Source organism: Oncorhynchus kisutch, linkage group LG16, assembly GCF_002021735.2.
Source record: "Oncorhynchus kisutch isolate 150728-3 linkage group LG16, Okis_V2, whole genome shotgun sequence".
NCBI lineage: Eukaryota > Metazoa > Chordata > Actinopteri > Salmoniformes > Salmonidae > Oncorhynchus > Oncorhynchus kisutch.
In genome coordinates this window covers 33,411,437-33,426,660 of record NC_034189.2, presented here as the reverse complement: position 1 = coordinate 33,426,660, position 15,224 = coordinate 33,411,437, and the positions used below count along the sequence as shown (strand labels likewise).

The following is a 15,224-nucleotide window of genomic DNA, read 5'->3' as shown; positions in this document are numbered from 1 at the left end:
AAATTCCTCATCAATCTGCACACAATGCCCCATAATGACAAGCCAAAAACAGGTTTAGGCATTTTTGCAAATGTATTAAAAATAATCGAATTAAATATGACATTTACATAAGTATTCAGAACATTTACTCACTACTTTGTTGAAGCACCTTTGGCATTGATTACAGCCTTGAGTCTTCTTGGGTATGACGCTACAAGCTTGGCACACCTGTATTTGGGGAGTTTCTCCCATTCTTCTCTGCAGATTCTCTCAAGCTCTCTCAGGTTGGATTGGGAGCGTCCCTGCACAGCTATTTTCAGGTCTCTCCAGAGATGTTCGATCGGGTTCAAGTCCAGGCTCTGGTTGTGCCACTCAAGGACATTAAGACACTTGTCCCAAAGCCACTCCTGTATTGTCTTGGCTGTGTGCTTCGGGTCGTTGTTCTGTTGGAAGGTGAGCCTTTGCCCCAATCTGAGGTCCTGAACGCTCTGGAGCAGGTTTTCATCAAGGATCTCGCTGTACTTTGCTCCGTTCATCTTTCTCTCAACTGACTAGTCTCCCAATCCCTGCTACTGAAAAACATTCCCACAGCCTACTGCCACCATCATGCTTCACCGTAGGGATTGTGTCAGGTTTCCTCCAGACGTGATGCTTGGCATTCAAGCCAAAGAGTTCAGTCTTGGTTTCATCAGACCAGAGAATCTTGTTTCTCATGGTCTGAGAGTCCTTTAGGAGCCTTTTGGCAAACACCAAGCGGGCTGGCCTGCCATTTAACTGATTAGTGGTTTCCGTCTGGCCACTCAACCATAAAGGTCTGATAAGTGGAGTGCTGCAGAGATGGTTGTCCTTCTGGAAGGTTCTCCCATCACAGCGGTACTCTGACCAAGGCCCTTCTCCCCCGATTGCTCAGTTTGGCCAGGTGGCCAGCTCTAGGAAGAGTCTTGGTGGTTCCAAACTTCTTTCATTAGGAATGATGGAGGCCACTGTGTTCTTGGGGACCTTCAATGCTGGAGAAATGTGTTGGTACCCTTCTTCAGATCTGTGCCTCGACACAATCCTGTCTCGGAGCTCTACGGACAATTCCTTCGACCTCATAGTTTGGTTTTTGTGCTGACATGCACTGTTAACTGTGGGACAGACAGATGTGTGCCTTTCCAAATCATGTCCAATCAATTGAATTGACCACAGGCGGATTCCAATCAAGTTGGAAACATCTCAAGGATGATCAATGGAAACAGCATGCAGCTGAGCTCAATTTTGAAAATCATAGCAAAGGGTCTGAATACTTATGTAAATAAGGTATATCTGTGTTTAATTTTGAATAAATTTGCAAACATTTCTAAAAACCTGTTTTCGCTTTGTCATTATGGGGTATTGTGTGTAGATTGATGAGAAAAAATATATAATTTAACTGACTCGCTACAAATGAAGAGCCAGTGATAATTGAAGACTCTTCAGAATTGGACTACTTGATAACCAACCACAACTATAAAAGCTTCAGAGCAGGTCGCCACCTGTACTGTGAAATCTCCAGCTCTCCGACGGTTGTGTGGCGTCTAGCTTTATCTGAAGCTTCAATAGACATCAGTGCACATGCACACTATCTAGTCCTTGGAAAGAGAGCTTTGTACAACAGACGAGTCATATAATCAATTCTCAAAGCTGTACCAGCCCATTCTATTCATTTACACACTTGATCTCACATAAATAATTTTATTTGGTGCTTTCCAATCTGAAAAGCCATTTCCTTGAGTCAAGTCATTCATTGTTATGACCGAACAAAAGCAGTAATGGTTTATTTAAGTGATAAGATTTCATTTGAGTTTTTCTGCCTGTTCCGTGTTATACGTTGTTCCATTCCTAATAACAATTTGGTATAATGTCAGTAATAATCACATACCTCCACAACAAAAACTGAAAGTACACTCATTCAATCATTAAGTAATTCAGACCAGGATTGTTTTGTCATCATGTTTAATACTTAATTTCAGTCATCATTGACTGAAATGAAATATATGTTAGGCCAGAAAGTCAACATTGTGTGAGCAAGTGTTGCTTATTTACACATAATAAGTTGTCAAGTAAATATGGTCAGTGTGTGTCTTCATCACTGTGCTTTCTGTTTCTCCCACTGTTCTGGTGTCAGCGTCTTCTGTTCAAAGGCATGGATCTCTTTTAGCTCTTCAGCCAAGCAGGTGTTCACCATCCTGAAAAACCAAAAATCAGAAACAAGAGTCAACTACAGTCTACTCCACATATTACAAAGTTACAAAGTTAGCTCATAACACATATCAGCTCTACCTGCCCACTGTGCCTACCTGTGTCTCGCCAGCAGTGGTTTCCCCTCAAACTGGGGAGACACTATTAGAACTTTGAAGCTGGCAGCACATCTGTTAGAGGAGGTGTCTTCAACTTCCTGTGAAAATAAAGCCGGTAGAACAGGTCATTGGTGGGGTGTGTCACACCATAGCTCAGGAGTGGCAACGCACCTCCCGGGTGTGAATGGTTTTGCTCCAGTCCTGTACTAACACACAAGACTCAACTAAGGTTCTGATCATGAGCAATTGATTAGTAGAATTGGGTAAGAGCAGAGCTAGAACAAAAGCCTGTACACCCAGTAGCTCTCCAGTAGGAGTGTAAATGTACAAATACAAAATGACCAAAATCAGCCCAATTCTGTATCACTAATTGTTTTTTCACCAATCAATCACAGCATAGGGCAATTTTAGATTTTTTTTTAACACCTTTTTTCTCCCCAATTTTGTGGTATCCAATTGATAGTTACAGTCTTGTCCCATCACTGCAATTCCCTTACGGACCCGGGAGAGGCGAAGGTCGAGAGCCGTGCGTCCTGCAAAACACGACCCAACCAAGCCGCACTGCTTCTTGACACAATGCCTGCTTAACCCGGAAACCGCACCAATGTGTCAGAGGAAACACCGTACATCTGGCGACCACGTCAGCGTGCCAAACCCTCTCCTAACCCAGACGTCGCCTCATGGGTCTCCCAGTTACGGCCAGCTGTGAGACAGCCTGGGATCGAACCTGGGTCTGTAGTGACGCCTTAGACCAGTGCGCCACTCAGGAGGCCCACGCACATTGAATTTAACAAACAATTGGTCCCCCAAAACATGCACCCCTCCGTTGAATTTCAAAATCCTGATGTGGCCCGAGCTTAAAATAAGTTTGCCCACCCGTGGCATAGGGGTATACTACAAAGCAGGATCAATGAGTTAGCCTGCTAACTTGCCAAAATATTCTAAAATAACTTTTTATTCTTGGAAATATAAGCTTGAAAAGTGCATGTTCTAATGGTCCAACAATCAAAACCACATGTCTAAGTTTCTTAATTAAAGCAGAAAATCTATATTTATTTCTGGTTGTTTATCAAAGTATAACACCCAGATCTTTTCACATCAGATTTTCAGAGGTGATCTGATTAGTCAAAAGACCAATTAGTCCAAAAAAATATCAGAATTGAACTCCCTGTGTAAACGCAGCCTATGATGCGCAGCATCCATGTTCATTCATTGCGGAATAGGGATACATACCACATGCACCGCTCCGATCTCCTTGATTAGTTTATCACGGATGTGATCTGTTGTAACAGACATACTTTTGGTGTCGCTTTATGATCCAAAACGTTACGGTAGGTTATTTTGTTAAACAAGATGACGAAGCGAAAGGGAAGGTCCACTACCATGTATGTATTGAGAGGCGGAATTAGATACTCAGGAAATGTGAAAGTATCCAATCGCAACTATGGAGTCAGAACTTCTAACCAAACAGCTACCAAACAGGGCGGGAATAATATTTTTACACCAATGAGCGCTAGAATTGGACCATCTCGGCGTGACCAATCAATTGGGACATGTGGGGGTCCTTATTTTACGATCTTGTTTCATTTCTTGCATGAATAAATAGTTTGTAAATATACCTTCTCACGTGACCAAATATACAAAATTGTGCGATTTTTCTCGTAAATTCACATTTTGAAATGTATAAAATGTTAGTATAATTAATGTGTGCTTTGAACTATGTTGTGTCAGGCATGAGCTTGAACCTCTATTAATTTGAAAACAGAAAACGTTTTGTTAAAACAAAGATGATCTATTATACTGAGAAGATAGTCGAGTGACCGCTCTAACAGTGGAAATTACATGTCCTCCAAGATGGAAGGCAGGCGAGATCAGGTGGGACCATTCTAGCCAATGAGAGGGCAGATATATATGCCTGACACACCAATACGTCGTTTTTCTCAAAGTTGCAGGAATGCCACGTGCATCCACTTATAGTAGTACGTCTGTAACAGCATGAACATTAAACGTTATTAGTCAAATAAGCCTCAAGTAATTCGACACTATCATAGATCTAAATACAAAATGGGTTTACCTCACATGGACAGATTTTGGGTGGAGTAAATGCTCTCGCTTCGCTCCTTCCTCTCTTGTTTACCGTACATTTTTCTCACGTAGTATCGGGTAGGGGGAAATTCATGTGCATATGTATTTCATAATGCTGGAGTAAAACTATATATTACCATACTACTCACATCAGGTTTAAGTTCCTTTTGTAACCAGGTAGAAGTCAGACTAGCTAGCTAACTGTTAGCTGACACTAACTTGCTTATTATTGACACATAACTCGACATATGGATTTTATTTTGGTGACTTGATCATTTCATGTACATCTACTATGGTCTTGGAGGTAGAGAATTTATTCGGGGTGTACATGCTGTATTGCACCAATCCCAAATTCAAGGGTCGTATCTACATTGGTTTCACTGTGAATCCGGAGCGTCGTATAGGACAGCACAACGCCGGGCGACACCGAGGTGGAGCGAAGAGGACCAGTGGAAGGGGACCTTGGTAACTAACAGAACTAATGTAAAATAATATGTTGCCATTTCTACAGTCTTTGAGAGACCTTGTGCATCATGTGGATTTTGTCTTTGTGCCGTCTCCAGGGAGATGGTTCTCATCATTCATGGCTTCCCCTCTGACATAGCTGCTTTGAGGGTAAGTCAGTAGGAACTGCTTATCTTTAGCCTAATAGGCTGATCACACCGCTCGCGTCGCGAAATTTAGAAATCGATGTTATTCAATTAATGCGCCAACGAGCATCTGCGTTGCCATGGGCTAAAATAGAAGTCATTCCTATTTCTGACGCAGATCGCGCTGCAAGTCCTGCCTCTCCCATCTCCTCATTGGTTTACGCTTCGAACACACCGACTGTGTCTTTGCGTTTCGATACACCAGAAGTACATTAATTCCACTGGAACTCTGCGCTTGCCTTGCAGCATTGTGTTGCAGAGGCAGTTGCAGTGCGTTCTGTGTGGTGCATATTGGATTTTTCGAATGTATGCATCAAATTGTATGCATTGAATTGACAGAAAGTAGCAAAATGTGAATGTTGAATTTTTATTGCACACATATCAAGTAAAAAAAATGTGGGATAACATAATTAAAACAGATTGGCTGTAGAATTTCTTTACATTTTTTTATAAATGTATTTGCCAAGTATATTATTTATTCGATGACATCCACAAATTAATTGTGAGAGAGAGCCTATCGTATAATTTCCCTCCAAAATGCAGTTTGGAGTGAAATGCAATAATAAATAGTCAAGATAGCAGAGTAGGCTCTTTCAACAATGAGACCAACATTGAGGAAGGTGGTCTTGATCGGGACCAGCCCCGCTGAAAGCGCCGTTCTGTGTGGGTCCCGAAAGTCCCGAAAGCAAGTAGGGGAGTACCACCGTCTCGTTCAAGAGCTTCGACTGTTTGGAAGAGGAATTCCGAAGTTACTTTCGTCTGGACCGAAGCCAGTTCGATCACCTGCTCCAGATGGTCGGAGCCAGGATCGCTCGAATGGATACCAACTACCGGGAGTCCATCAGCCCAGATGAACGCCTGGCGATTTGTCTCCGGTAAGCTAAATTCTAGTACATTTTTAAAGCCTTTGATAGCATAATTGATTGATATTTGATATATTGCTTTTATGTGCAAGCTAAAGGGCTCTCTAGTTAATAGTCCCTATTTGACATCAGATGTATTTTTACAGAATGTCCATTAGGACTATAACTTGTTCAAGACAGTTAGTCATTCATTATGTTCTTATTGGACTCGCATTCACCCTTAGAGAAAAAGGTTCTAAAAGTGTCCTTCTGCTTTCTCCATAGGTTAACACTTTTTGGTTCCTGGTATAACCCTTTGGGGAAAAGGTTATACATGGAACCAAAAAGGGTACTACCTGGAACCAAAAAGGGTTCTCCTATGGGGACACCCGGAGAACCCTTTTAAGTAGATTGTACCATTCTTTCTAAGAGTAGAGTTGGCCTGGGCTACAGTTTATTGATATAGTCATAGACTGAATTGTACTGTTTCAAGGCATTGTTAATGATGGTTGATGAGTATTACAATATAATTAGTAGAGCATAATAAACAGTAATGAGTAACAGTACTCAATATGAGTAGATAAAATATGTGGGTTGAATTCAAGTTACACACACTGTTGATAATTATTTTGAATTATATTTTAGATTCTTGGCGACAGGACTCCTACAGGACCATCAGATTCAGCTTCCGAGTTGGACGGTCCACGGTGGCAGGCATTGTCCCCTCTGTGGCACAAGCCATTTGGGACTGTCTGGTTGGTGAATACATCTCTCCCCAAGGAGGAAGATTTGAGGGGTATCGCTGCCGAGTTCCTGGAGAGGTGCTATTTCCCCAACTGTCTTGGTTCCATTGCCGGGAAACATGTAGTAATCCAGGCTCCACCGTGCTCAGGTTCACAATTCTACAACTGCAAGTATACATATTCAGTTGTACTCTTGGCTGTAGTAGATGCCATCTGCGGTTTCCGTGTTGTCAATGTTGGTGCTTACGGCAAGGGAAGTGATGGCGGAACCCTCCGGGACTCTGCCTTCGGCCAGGCATTTCAGGATGGCACCCTGGAGATTCCACCACCTGCATCACTCCCTGGGGCAGAAGACCTGGGACCTGTTCCCCACGTCTTCGTCGGCAACGAAGCCTTCCCTTTGCGACCCAACCTCATGAGGACCTACGCTGGATGCCAGCTGCCATTGCCAAAGCCTGTAAGGATCTTTAACAAACGACTGTCCAGGGCAAGGTTAGTTGTTGAATGCGCCTTTGTGATTCTGGCAGCCCAGTGGAGAATGTATCGGAGAGTGCTTGGTCTCAGTCCCTCAAATGTTGATGCCTGTGTGAAGGCCACATGTGTTCTCCACAACTACCTGCGGAGGTCTTTTCCAGGAGGCGCTCTGGATGAAGATGTGCATGCCAAATGGTTACCTACCTGATGTCACCAGGGCAGGTGCCAACAACACCCCCAGACAGGCACTCCAGGTGAGGGAGAAACTGACCACCTACTTCTCATCGCCAGCAGGTGAAGTTCCATGGCAGTATGCCGTGGAGTGAAACAGCTCTTTTAAGAGCCCCCTAACACAAAGGTTATTTTAAGAACCATCCACCGTTGTCCATGAAATAGCATTTTTTTCCCCATATTACTTTATGTATCATTTCCTCTCTTCATTTGGAAGTTATATTTAAGTGAAATTTGGGAGTAAAGATCACACCTTAATTAACCCCTTCCCTCTCCCATTAACGGCAGTATTATACACACCTGGCATGATACATCAGGTGAGCGGGAGCATTAATTAAGGTTATACGACATGATAACAAAGGGAAAGGGTAACCTAGGGTCCATACAAATAGTACAGTTTACAACCATGTTCACTGGTCTGACAAAATACAAGTGGGAAAAAAAATAAAATAGGAAGAGAATGTGTTTTTACTTTCATGTCTTAGATCTGCAAATGTGCAGGGAAGAAATAAGCAGATTAAGTCTAAATGAGATATTAATAAACAACTGAAACAACTTGACTATGAAAACATAATTGAATAAGTATTCAAGTACAGGAAAGAACATGACAGGTATGTATGTTGTTGTTTTTTTAACTATTGAAAGAGGTGTGTAGTATGTGCTTGTAAAAATGAAAAATAAATGAATGTATAGCCTGTAATCTGTAAGAGAACAACAAGAGCATGTATTTTTGGCACAACTGCAGACAGATACAGGCACTACTCATAAAGCCTAGACATAGTAGGGGAACTTCAGACATGGCCATAAAGAGAGAGAGGGCAGGGCACTGGAGATCTGAGGTACAGAGAGGACTGGAGGAGAGGTGTGTGTGTGTGTCTGTCTCTGAAAAAAAGAAAATAATATTTAGCCATAACACAGCTAAACAAACCAATGGCCCCTGGATGTCATGGACCAGTCGATGGAACTTAACTTCACAAAAAGTTTCAACACCCTGGTTTTCAAGTGGTTTTAAATGAAATAAATATATTCACCTTTAGTCTTTTAAGAGACCAACAAGAGCATCTGTGAATTATCCAGTGTATGAGTTTCAATTATGTCAATTCAGAAATCTAATAATAGATAATAATAACTAATAATGAATGCTATCCTAAGACATAAACAAATTACTTTATGAATTGACTGAATTTAAATGGAACTGCCGTGTGTGAAAAGAAAGATACAATGAGGGAGGTCAAAACAACAACCAGACAACTCCTCTTCCTGTCCTTCCAGTAAGCTGGTCGGCTAAATTGACTCCATTTATCTAAGGGAAGAGAAAAACAAAACATACCAGCTTAACATAATATAACACCATAAAAGGTGAGATTTATGTTAACTAAATACTGCTTGTATAGTGTAGTTAGTGGTGTAAATATTGGAACAGTGTGGTAAAGTTGGTAATACTTGCTGTTTACTCATGGAATTTGTATTTCAGATCAAAAGATGAATATGACAGGCAAATATTTAGACAGCAAACTGTTGTTTTAGGATATTTTCTAACCCAGAAACAACAGCTATACATTTGCCTCATATTAATATTAATACTTTGATCTGAAATACCAATTAGCCTACATGAGTATACTGTAAAAATGACCTACTTTACTTCACTGTTGCAACACTTATGACACTACTTGTGATGTGGAGGAAAAATAAACGGATCATTGAACTCGACTTCGAAAAGCAGCTGATACATTTTAACCTTGACTGCTGCTTTTCTTTGCTGGCAGCCTCTTCGGAGTTGGCACCAGGCTCATGGCAAAGAGGGTCTCTTCATCCTCCTTCCTGTGAGCATCAGGTTGGGCTGCATCCCTCTCGACGGCTTGGAGGAGCCTCTGCTGAAATTAGTTGAGTGGATCTGGCGATGGTCGCCCTTGTAGATGACATTGAGGGTCTTGATGCACCGGTGGCGACAACACTTGTGGATGACGTAGTAGAGGGTCTGGCTGTAAAATTGTCACTCGTTGCCCTAGGCACAATAAATGGATCCAGAAAAGAAAGAATGTGGCAGAAGCGCCAAGGCTGCTGGCCTGAAGCTGCTGACCCAGACCTCTTCTTCTCTTTCTCTGCCCTTCTCTCTCTCTGATACCTGTCCCTGAGTCCTCTCCACTTCCTCCTACAGTCTTCTTAAGATAGACATGAACATGATAAGCCAAACCATTACCTAGCATAATTATAGTTATTAGATAGCTATCATGGACATGTCACCTACTGTACACACAGACACACACATGGTTATCTGACCAAATTATTAGTGGTACAGTACTATCTACCATTTCTATTACTATTTATCTGACATTTAAACTCATTCAAACATGATTATTTGGGAAAGTTATCAGGGATAGTAACTAGCATAATTTATATGACTTTCACACACACACATTGGCTAGGTTAGCAAGCTAGCTAATGTTAAAAATCTGTCGTTATGCCCCTGAACAAGGCAGTTAACCCACTGTTCCTAGGCCGTCATTGAAAATAAGAATATGTTCTTAACTGACTTGCCTAGTTAAATAAAGGTAAAAAAATAGCCACATCTAACACTTTGCTCACTACTAAACTGACCTGGCAATACTCTCGTGGACACTTGTCTCCAAGCAGCGTTCTTTGTGTTTATGTCCCTGTAGCTGTCAGCAGTTGTGTCAAAAAGACACTGTTTTGAGGAAACTGAGAAAATGATTCTCCACCATGTGTCCAACCGCATGCGACCATCTGCAAAAGATACCTGCATCAGTATAGTTACTTAGCTGCACAAAATGTTATGCAGTAGTTATGCAATTACGCAGTCGGTGTGTTCGAAGCGTTACAGAATCAGGTACCCATGTGCCATCTCCTCATTGGTTATACCCACGTGGGTGACTGAAAGACAAACGAGGTCAGTGGCGGTAATGAACCTAATTTATGAAAGTTGCAAATCATAGTATAAAGTCAAGAAAAGAAAAGGCCTGGAAGGAAGAGAGATGACTAGAAACGATTCGGTTTACCGTTTTATGTGTGGATTAAAGGGGCGGCAGGGTAGCCTAGTGGTTAGAGCGTTGAACTAGTAACCGGAAGGTTGCAAGTTCAAATCCCCGAGCTGACAAGGTACAAATCTGTCGTTCTGCCCCTGAACAGGCAGTTAACCCACTAGGCCGTCATTGAAAATAAGAATTTGTTCTTAACTGACTTGCCTAGTTAAATAAAGGTAAAATAAACATATATTTTTTTAAATTGGCGAAGTAGAGGACCTTGTGCATTTCAGGTAAAATAACAACTCAATGTTTATATCCCAGGACAAATTAGTTAGCAAGTGCAAGCTACTAGCTAAATTGCCATAAATGTTTAATGCTTTTCGACCTGTCCCCAAATTAATATAACTGGTTCAGAGTTTGTTTTGATATTTTAACCTGCGTGTCGTGATCACGTTTGGTGTGGGGTGACAAAATACATTTATGCACGATGGCGCACGCGCACAGCCGGTTTGGGTTCTGTGTAACTTTCAATTCAACAACCTTAGTTACACCCCGCTCCATACGTGTCACTTCCCCACCAGATTGACGTTTCAAGACCTAACCTCTGTCTTCTCCTTCCTTCCATCAATAGTTTGAATGGGCATGGCAGAACCCCCACTCCTCCCGACGCCTGTCCCACGTCACCCGGCGCTCAAAGAAGGAATCCAGCCTGCAGTTCCACTGGCGTGTGGTGTCCAACATGTTGCGGGTGATGCCGTGGAGCCGCCTGCCCCTCACCACCCGCTGGCTCAAGCAGGAGTACAGGATGGACTTTGAGCCTGGCCTTCAGCCGCCGCTGCATGTCCCTTTGGCCTTCGGCAGCATCAGGGCCAGGAAACCGAAACCGAAGGATGTGGAAGAGGAACAAGAGGAGAAGGGTGCAGATATATGCCTCCTTTGTCAGGGGACTGTTAAGGTAAAGCTCATGGCGCTTTATAGTAAAGCTGTACAGTGGCCACCAATCCTGGTCCTAGAGAGCATTGAAGATGCAGGGTTTTGTTCCAAACTAATTTAGCTAGTTGACTGCTCATGTGGACCTTGATTAATTTAATCCTTTCAGTCTGCAGATAAGATGACCTGCTTCCATCCCTTATGTCACATGACCAGCCACGTGATTTGCTTAGCCAAACACTTTCTGACGGGTGAGGCCGCACATCTCCTTCCTGTGGAAGGGGAGTGTCCCGGTTGCCGTCACTCAGTACTGTGGGGGAGTCTGATTCGCCACAAGAATGGCTGTTACGGAGACCTGGAGAAGAACACATCCTCATCCCAAGTAAGTGGCGATTCAAATGTAGGAATAATGATTGTCAGTGTTTTGTATTTTACTTATTAATTGCCTCAATAACTAACAGTAAAAATATTAGGATGAAGGCCCAAGGCATCTGTGATACTTCTGTTAAATGACTTGTAATAATGCATCTGTGCTGTTCCACAGAACCATTGGACAGATGAACTGCAGTTCTAATCTGAATGTGATCAGTCAGAACCTTCCTAATATGAACTTTGAACTGCTACCGAGTCACCATGACTGTACAGAGAAAAGACTGCGAAGATAGGATGAAATACAGTAGATCAATGACTAGCAAGTTACTCTTTAATGGACTTCCTGCAACAGCAAAGGGTTGATCAATTGATTGATCCATCAGAAGATTTAATGAATGCACAAAAATCATGCTGATCTGGTGTGAAAAATGTTTTTAATGCAGCATCTGAACCCTTTTTAGATTGTATCTGTTAACTAAAAAACAATCATGAATAAGGCAGTTTTAAATGTGTGTGTAAAACCTATATGTATTGTATGTACAACAAATAAAACATAGATGCTTTGTTTTGGAGCCAAGGAAAGCACACGTTTTTGACCCTGAGGAAGTGTTTATTTCAATATGATGTATCCACAAAGTTTCACTCCTTAAACCCATCACTTAAAATAGCACCTGAGACCATATAGATCTAAACAGACATACTCTATCATCAGAACACACAACAAAATAACCAAACTATATCATAAAAATAGGCAACCATATAACATATCAACATCAAGTGTTTGTGCAAGACAGAAAACATAGTGACAAATAGATTTGAAAAAAGTGCATGGCTAGATAGACCCATCAGTGTCTCTTCATGATGGCTTTAGGTTCCTTTCTATGTACTTCATCTCTTGTCACTGAGCAGGGCTAGTATATGCAGTGACCACAGGCTTTAAGAAAGAAAACATGATTAAATAACAATGAAAGCATTCTCAGATTAAGCATAGCAGCTAAACTGTAAATACATTGTGTATGTGATCAAATAGCTTCAGTGAAGTGTTCAAGAGCATGTGAGTATGGAGCATGCATCTGGTCAAACCATTTGGCATGTGTTCAAATTCTCATGCTCTTGAAATGAACTCTTACCATGCTGGGTGCTGCAGGGGAGCAGAAGCGGAGCAGCTTGCAGCTGTAGATAGTCAGGGTGACAGAAATGCCGAGGAGAGTTGCGTGCACGAGGAACCACTCGACATAGAATGGATACACTGAATTCTGAGTAGGTATGGGCGATAGCAGACACAGAAACAGAGTTTGAGGTATGAGTGAATGACGCTACCATACTGTTGCTACGTTTACTTTTCTAACCATCTTCAGCACTATTTGTATTGTGTTTTAATATTCATGTATTCCATCAACAACCTTTGATTGACACATACAGATGTTCTGATTGCTACCAACTACTAAGTCTCTGAGCTGTACAAGACAATAGTTTCCCCAGAACTTCCCCAAATCTTTTCACTGTGAGATTCAGCTGAAGTAGTTGATCTCGGGACAGATACATTATATAGGCCTTATATACAGTATACTGTATAGTCTGTGTTCTAACTATTCCTATGCGACTCACCATCAGCTTGTCGCAGGTGATGTGATGATGTGTGTTGTTGTAATCAGTGAAAAGCCAGCAGTCTGGCACTAAGTGGGTGTCAGACAGCTTTCCTCCTACGACGACCACATTGAACATGGCCATAAGGCAGGTAGCCAGCTGTGTCCCCAGACACGCCTTCAGCTGAAAGGACGAGGAAAATAAGACAATAGATGTTTTTGTCTTCCAGATATAAATGAACTCTCAGTTAGAAAAATCAGGTAATCTCAGTTAGAAAATATGATCATTTAGCCTGGTCACAGATCTGTTTGTGCTCTCTTGCCAACTGACTGTAGGAGTAGGCAAAACAGCACAAACAGATCTGGGTTCCGACTATGATGACTCACTGTGGGAACATGAAGACTCTGTGCTGCTATGGCCACACTTCCCGCCACTATCGCCTACAGAGAGCACAGCACAGTTAGCTGAAAATCCCCCATTTCATGGCAAGATACAGCAAGGAAAAACAAGAACAAATCATAGCTTTCTTCACTTGTTCAATAATAGCATGAATTTATTTACCATAGTAATAAACCTAATAAGCGGCCAAGGACATGCATAGAGGGGTATCCTACTCACAGACAGGGAGCCTATCGCCCTGGTTACTTCTTCATTTCTCTGATCCAATCGGTTGGCTACACTGACATAAACTGAGTTGAGCACAAACACACCCAAAGTGATCTGAGAGACCTATGATAAGAGGAAATATCCACAAAGTTAAGATTCCTACAGAATAAATGCAGTAGGAAGAACAGTTTTATGGTTGCATTTTAACGTTATTAAATCAAGTTAAGTAATTGAGAACCAATTAACAATGGAATACAATATCAGTAGTTTAGAAAAATAGCCTTATTCTGTAGGGAATTGATGAGGATTTAGTTGTTTCTTAGATTTCGCCTTCTGCAAAAATAGACTCACACACCCCCAGTGCTTTGGGCTGGAACTCCTGGTAGGTCTTGCGGGTCGGGGTCTCAGTCTCAGCACCTGGAAAGTCGTGGTCCAGAAATGTAACATCGAAGAGGGAACCTCTCTCTTCATTCACGTCGCCGGCAGGTTGTGAATTGGCGGGTGAGTCCGCAATAACCCCAGGTTCAGAAACAACTTCGGCGGGATAGAGGATGGAAAACCATATGCCAATGTGGAAAACAGACCCCTAACTGTTTTAGCCTATACATAACCATAACTGTTCTAGGCAATAGGCCAAGGTAGGCATGCAGAGTTGGACAAAAATAAACCAATTTATTTCTTAGTGTTAGTTTTCGTTTGTTTGGAAATTACATTTGTTGACCACATTATCCGGACATTTTGAAGGAATTATGCAGCCTAGTAGGATAAATTAAAATAAACAAATGCAATACGAAAATAATTTACCTTCCATTTCCACAGAGTTGCTGCAAAGATATCCTACAGCCTATTTAATAAACAGCCTACGTTTTGTATTTGAACGTAGCACATAAAATGAGACGAGTAAACGCCCAGTAAAGTTTTATTTTCCATAATGTCTGCCCTCTAGTGAGAGAAATTTGATCCTACATTCCGAAGTTGTGCCATAGGCACATAGGCAAACCATTTTTCAGAAATTGTATTCCATAATCATACATCTTATTACTAGAATCCCAGTATGTTTTGAGTCGCACATGAATCAATCAATCAAATTGATTTATAACGTCCTTTTTACATCAGCCGATGTAAACAAGTGCTATACAGAAACCCAGCCTAAAACCCCAAACACCAAGCAATTCAGATGTAGAAACACCGTGGCTAATTTGGACATTTGGAAATATAACAGAACATAAAAGTTAACTCAATACAATTTATTTTAAAAATAACACTTTTTAATTACAAAAAGAAACACAATATTACTCTTAGCAATCAGACATATACTGACATATACTGTACAACCATATACAATATTTCAGTCAATGGGGAAAAAATACATGTTTCTGCTGGTTGATTAGTTAATATAAACTCAGCTAAAAAAGAAACTTCC

At 41.5% G+C, this 15,224-nt stretch overlaps 3 protein-coding genes across 6 annotated transcripts; 1 reads left to right on the top strand and 2 right to left on the bottom strand.

Moving 5' to 3' along the window:
- Positions 1 to 1,936: 1,936 nt before the first annotated feature.
- zgc:112271 (BolA family transcriptional regulator) lies at positions 1,937 to 3,707 on the bottom strand. The gene is made up of 3 exons (XM_020504696.2): positions 3,531 to 3,707; positions 2,298 to 2,395; positions 1,937 to 2,186 (listed from the first exon to the last, which is right to left on the bottom strand). Exons 1-3 carry the CDS (start codon positions 3,591 to 3,593, stop codon positions 2,087 to 2,089), a joined length of 261 nt encoding a protein of 86 aa, XP_020360285.1. The 5' UTR covers positions 3,594 to 3,707; the 3' UTR covers positions 1,937 to 2,086.
- A 565-nt stretch (positions 3,708 to 4,272) lies between these two features.
- Positions 4,273 to 12,210, top strand: slx1b (SLX1 homolog B, structure-specific endonuclease subunit). 2 transcript variants are annotated; one of them, XM_020504435.2, is made up of 6 exons: positions 4,273 to 4,847; positions 4,946 to 4,997; positions 9,089 to 9,205; positions 10,938 to 11,261; positions 11,406 to 11,618; positions 11,781 to 12,210. In XM_020504435.2, the coding sequence occupies exons 1-6, from the start codon at positions 4,675 to 4,677 to the stop codon at positions 11,808 to 11,810; spliced, it is 909 nt and encodes a 302-aa protein (XP_020360024.1). In that variant the 5' UTR covers positions 4,273 to 4,674; the 3' UTR covers positions 11,811 to 12,210. The 2 variants fall into 2 exon arrangements, with proteins under 2 accessions (XP_020360024.1, XP_020360025.1); XM_020504436.2 differs by lacking the exon at positions 9,089 to 9,205 and having other exon boundaries at positions 4,285 to 4,847.
- Positions 12,198 to 14,723, bottom strand: LOC109906626 (uncharacterized). Of its 3 annotated transcripts, none has more exons than XM_020504437.2 (7): positions 14,606 to 14,723; positions 14,157 to 14,335; positions 13,814 to 13,924; positions 13,582 to 13,635; positions 13,217 to 13,378; positions 12,739 to 12,864; positions 12,198 to 12,542 (listed from the first exon to the last, which is right to left on the bottom strand). In XM_020504437.2, the coding sequence occupies exons 1-7, from the start codon at positions 14,610 to 14,612 to the stop codon at positions 12,507 to 12,509; spliced, it is 675 nt and encodes a 224-aa protein (XP_020360026.1). In that variant the 5' UTR covers positions 14,613 to 14,723; the 3' UTR covers positions 12,198 to 12,506. The 3 variants fall into 3 exon arrangements, with proteins under 3 accessions (XP_020360026.1, XP_031648095.1, XP_020360027.1); XM_031792235.1 differs by having other exon boundaries at positions 14,157 to 14,218; positions 14,606 to 14,714; XM_020504438.2 differs by lacking the exon at positions 13,814 to 13,924.
- Between the last annotated feature and the right edge of the window lie 501 nt (positions 14,724 to 15,224).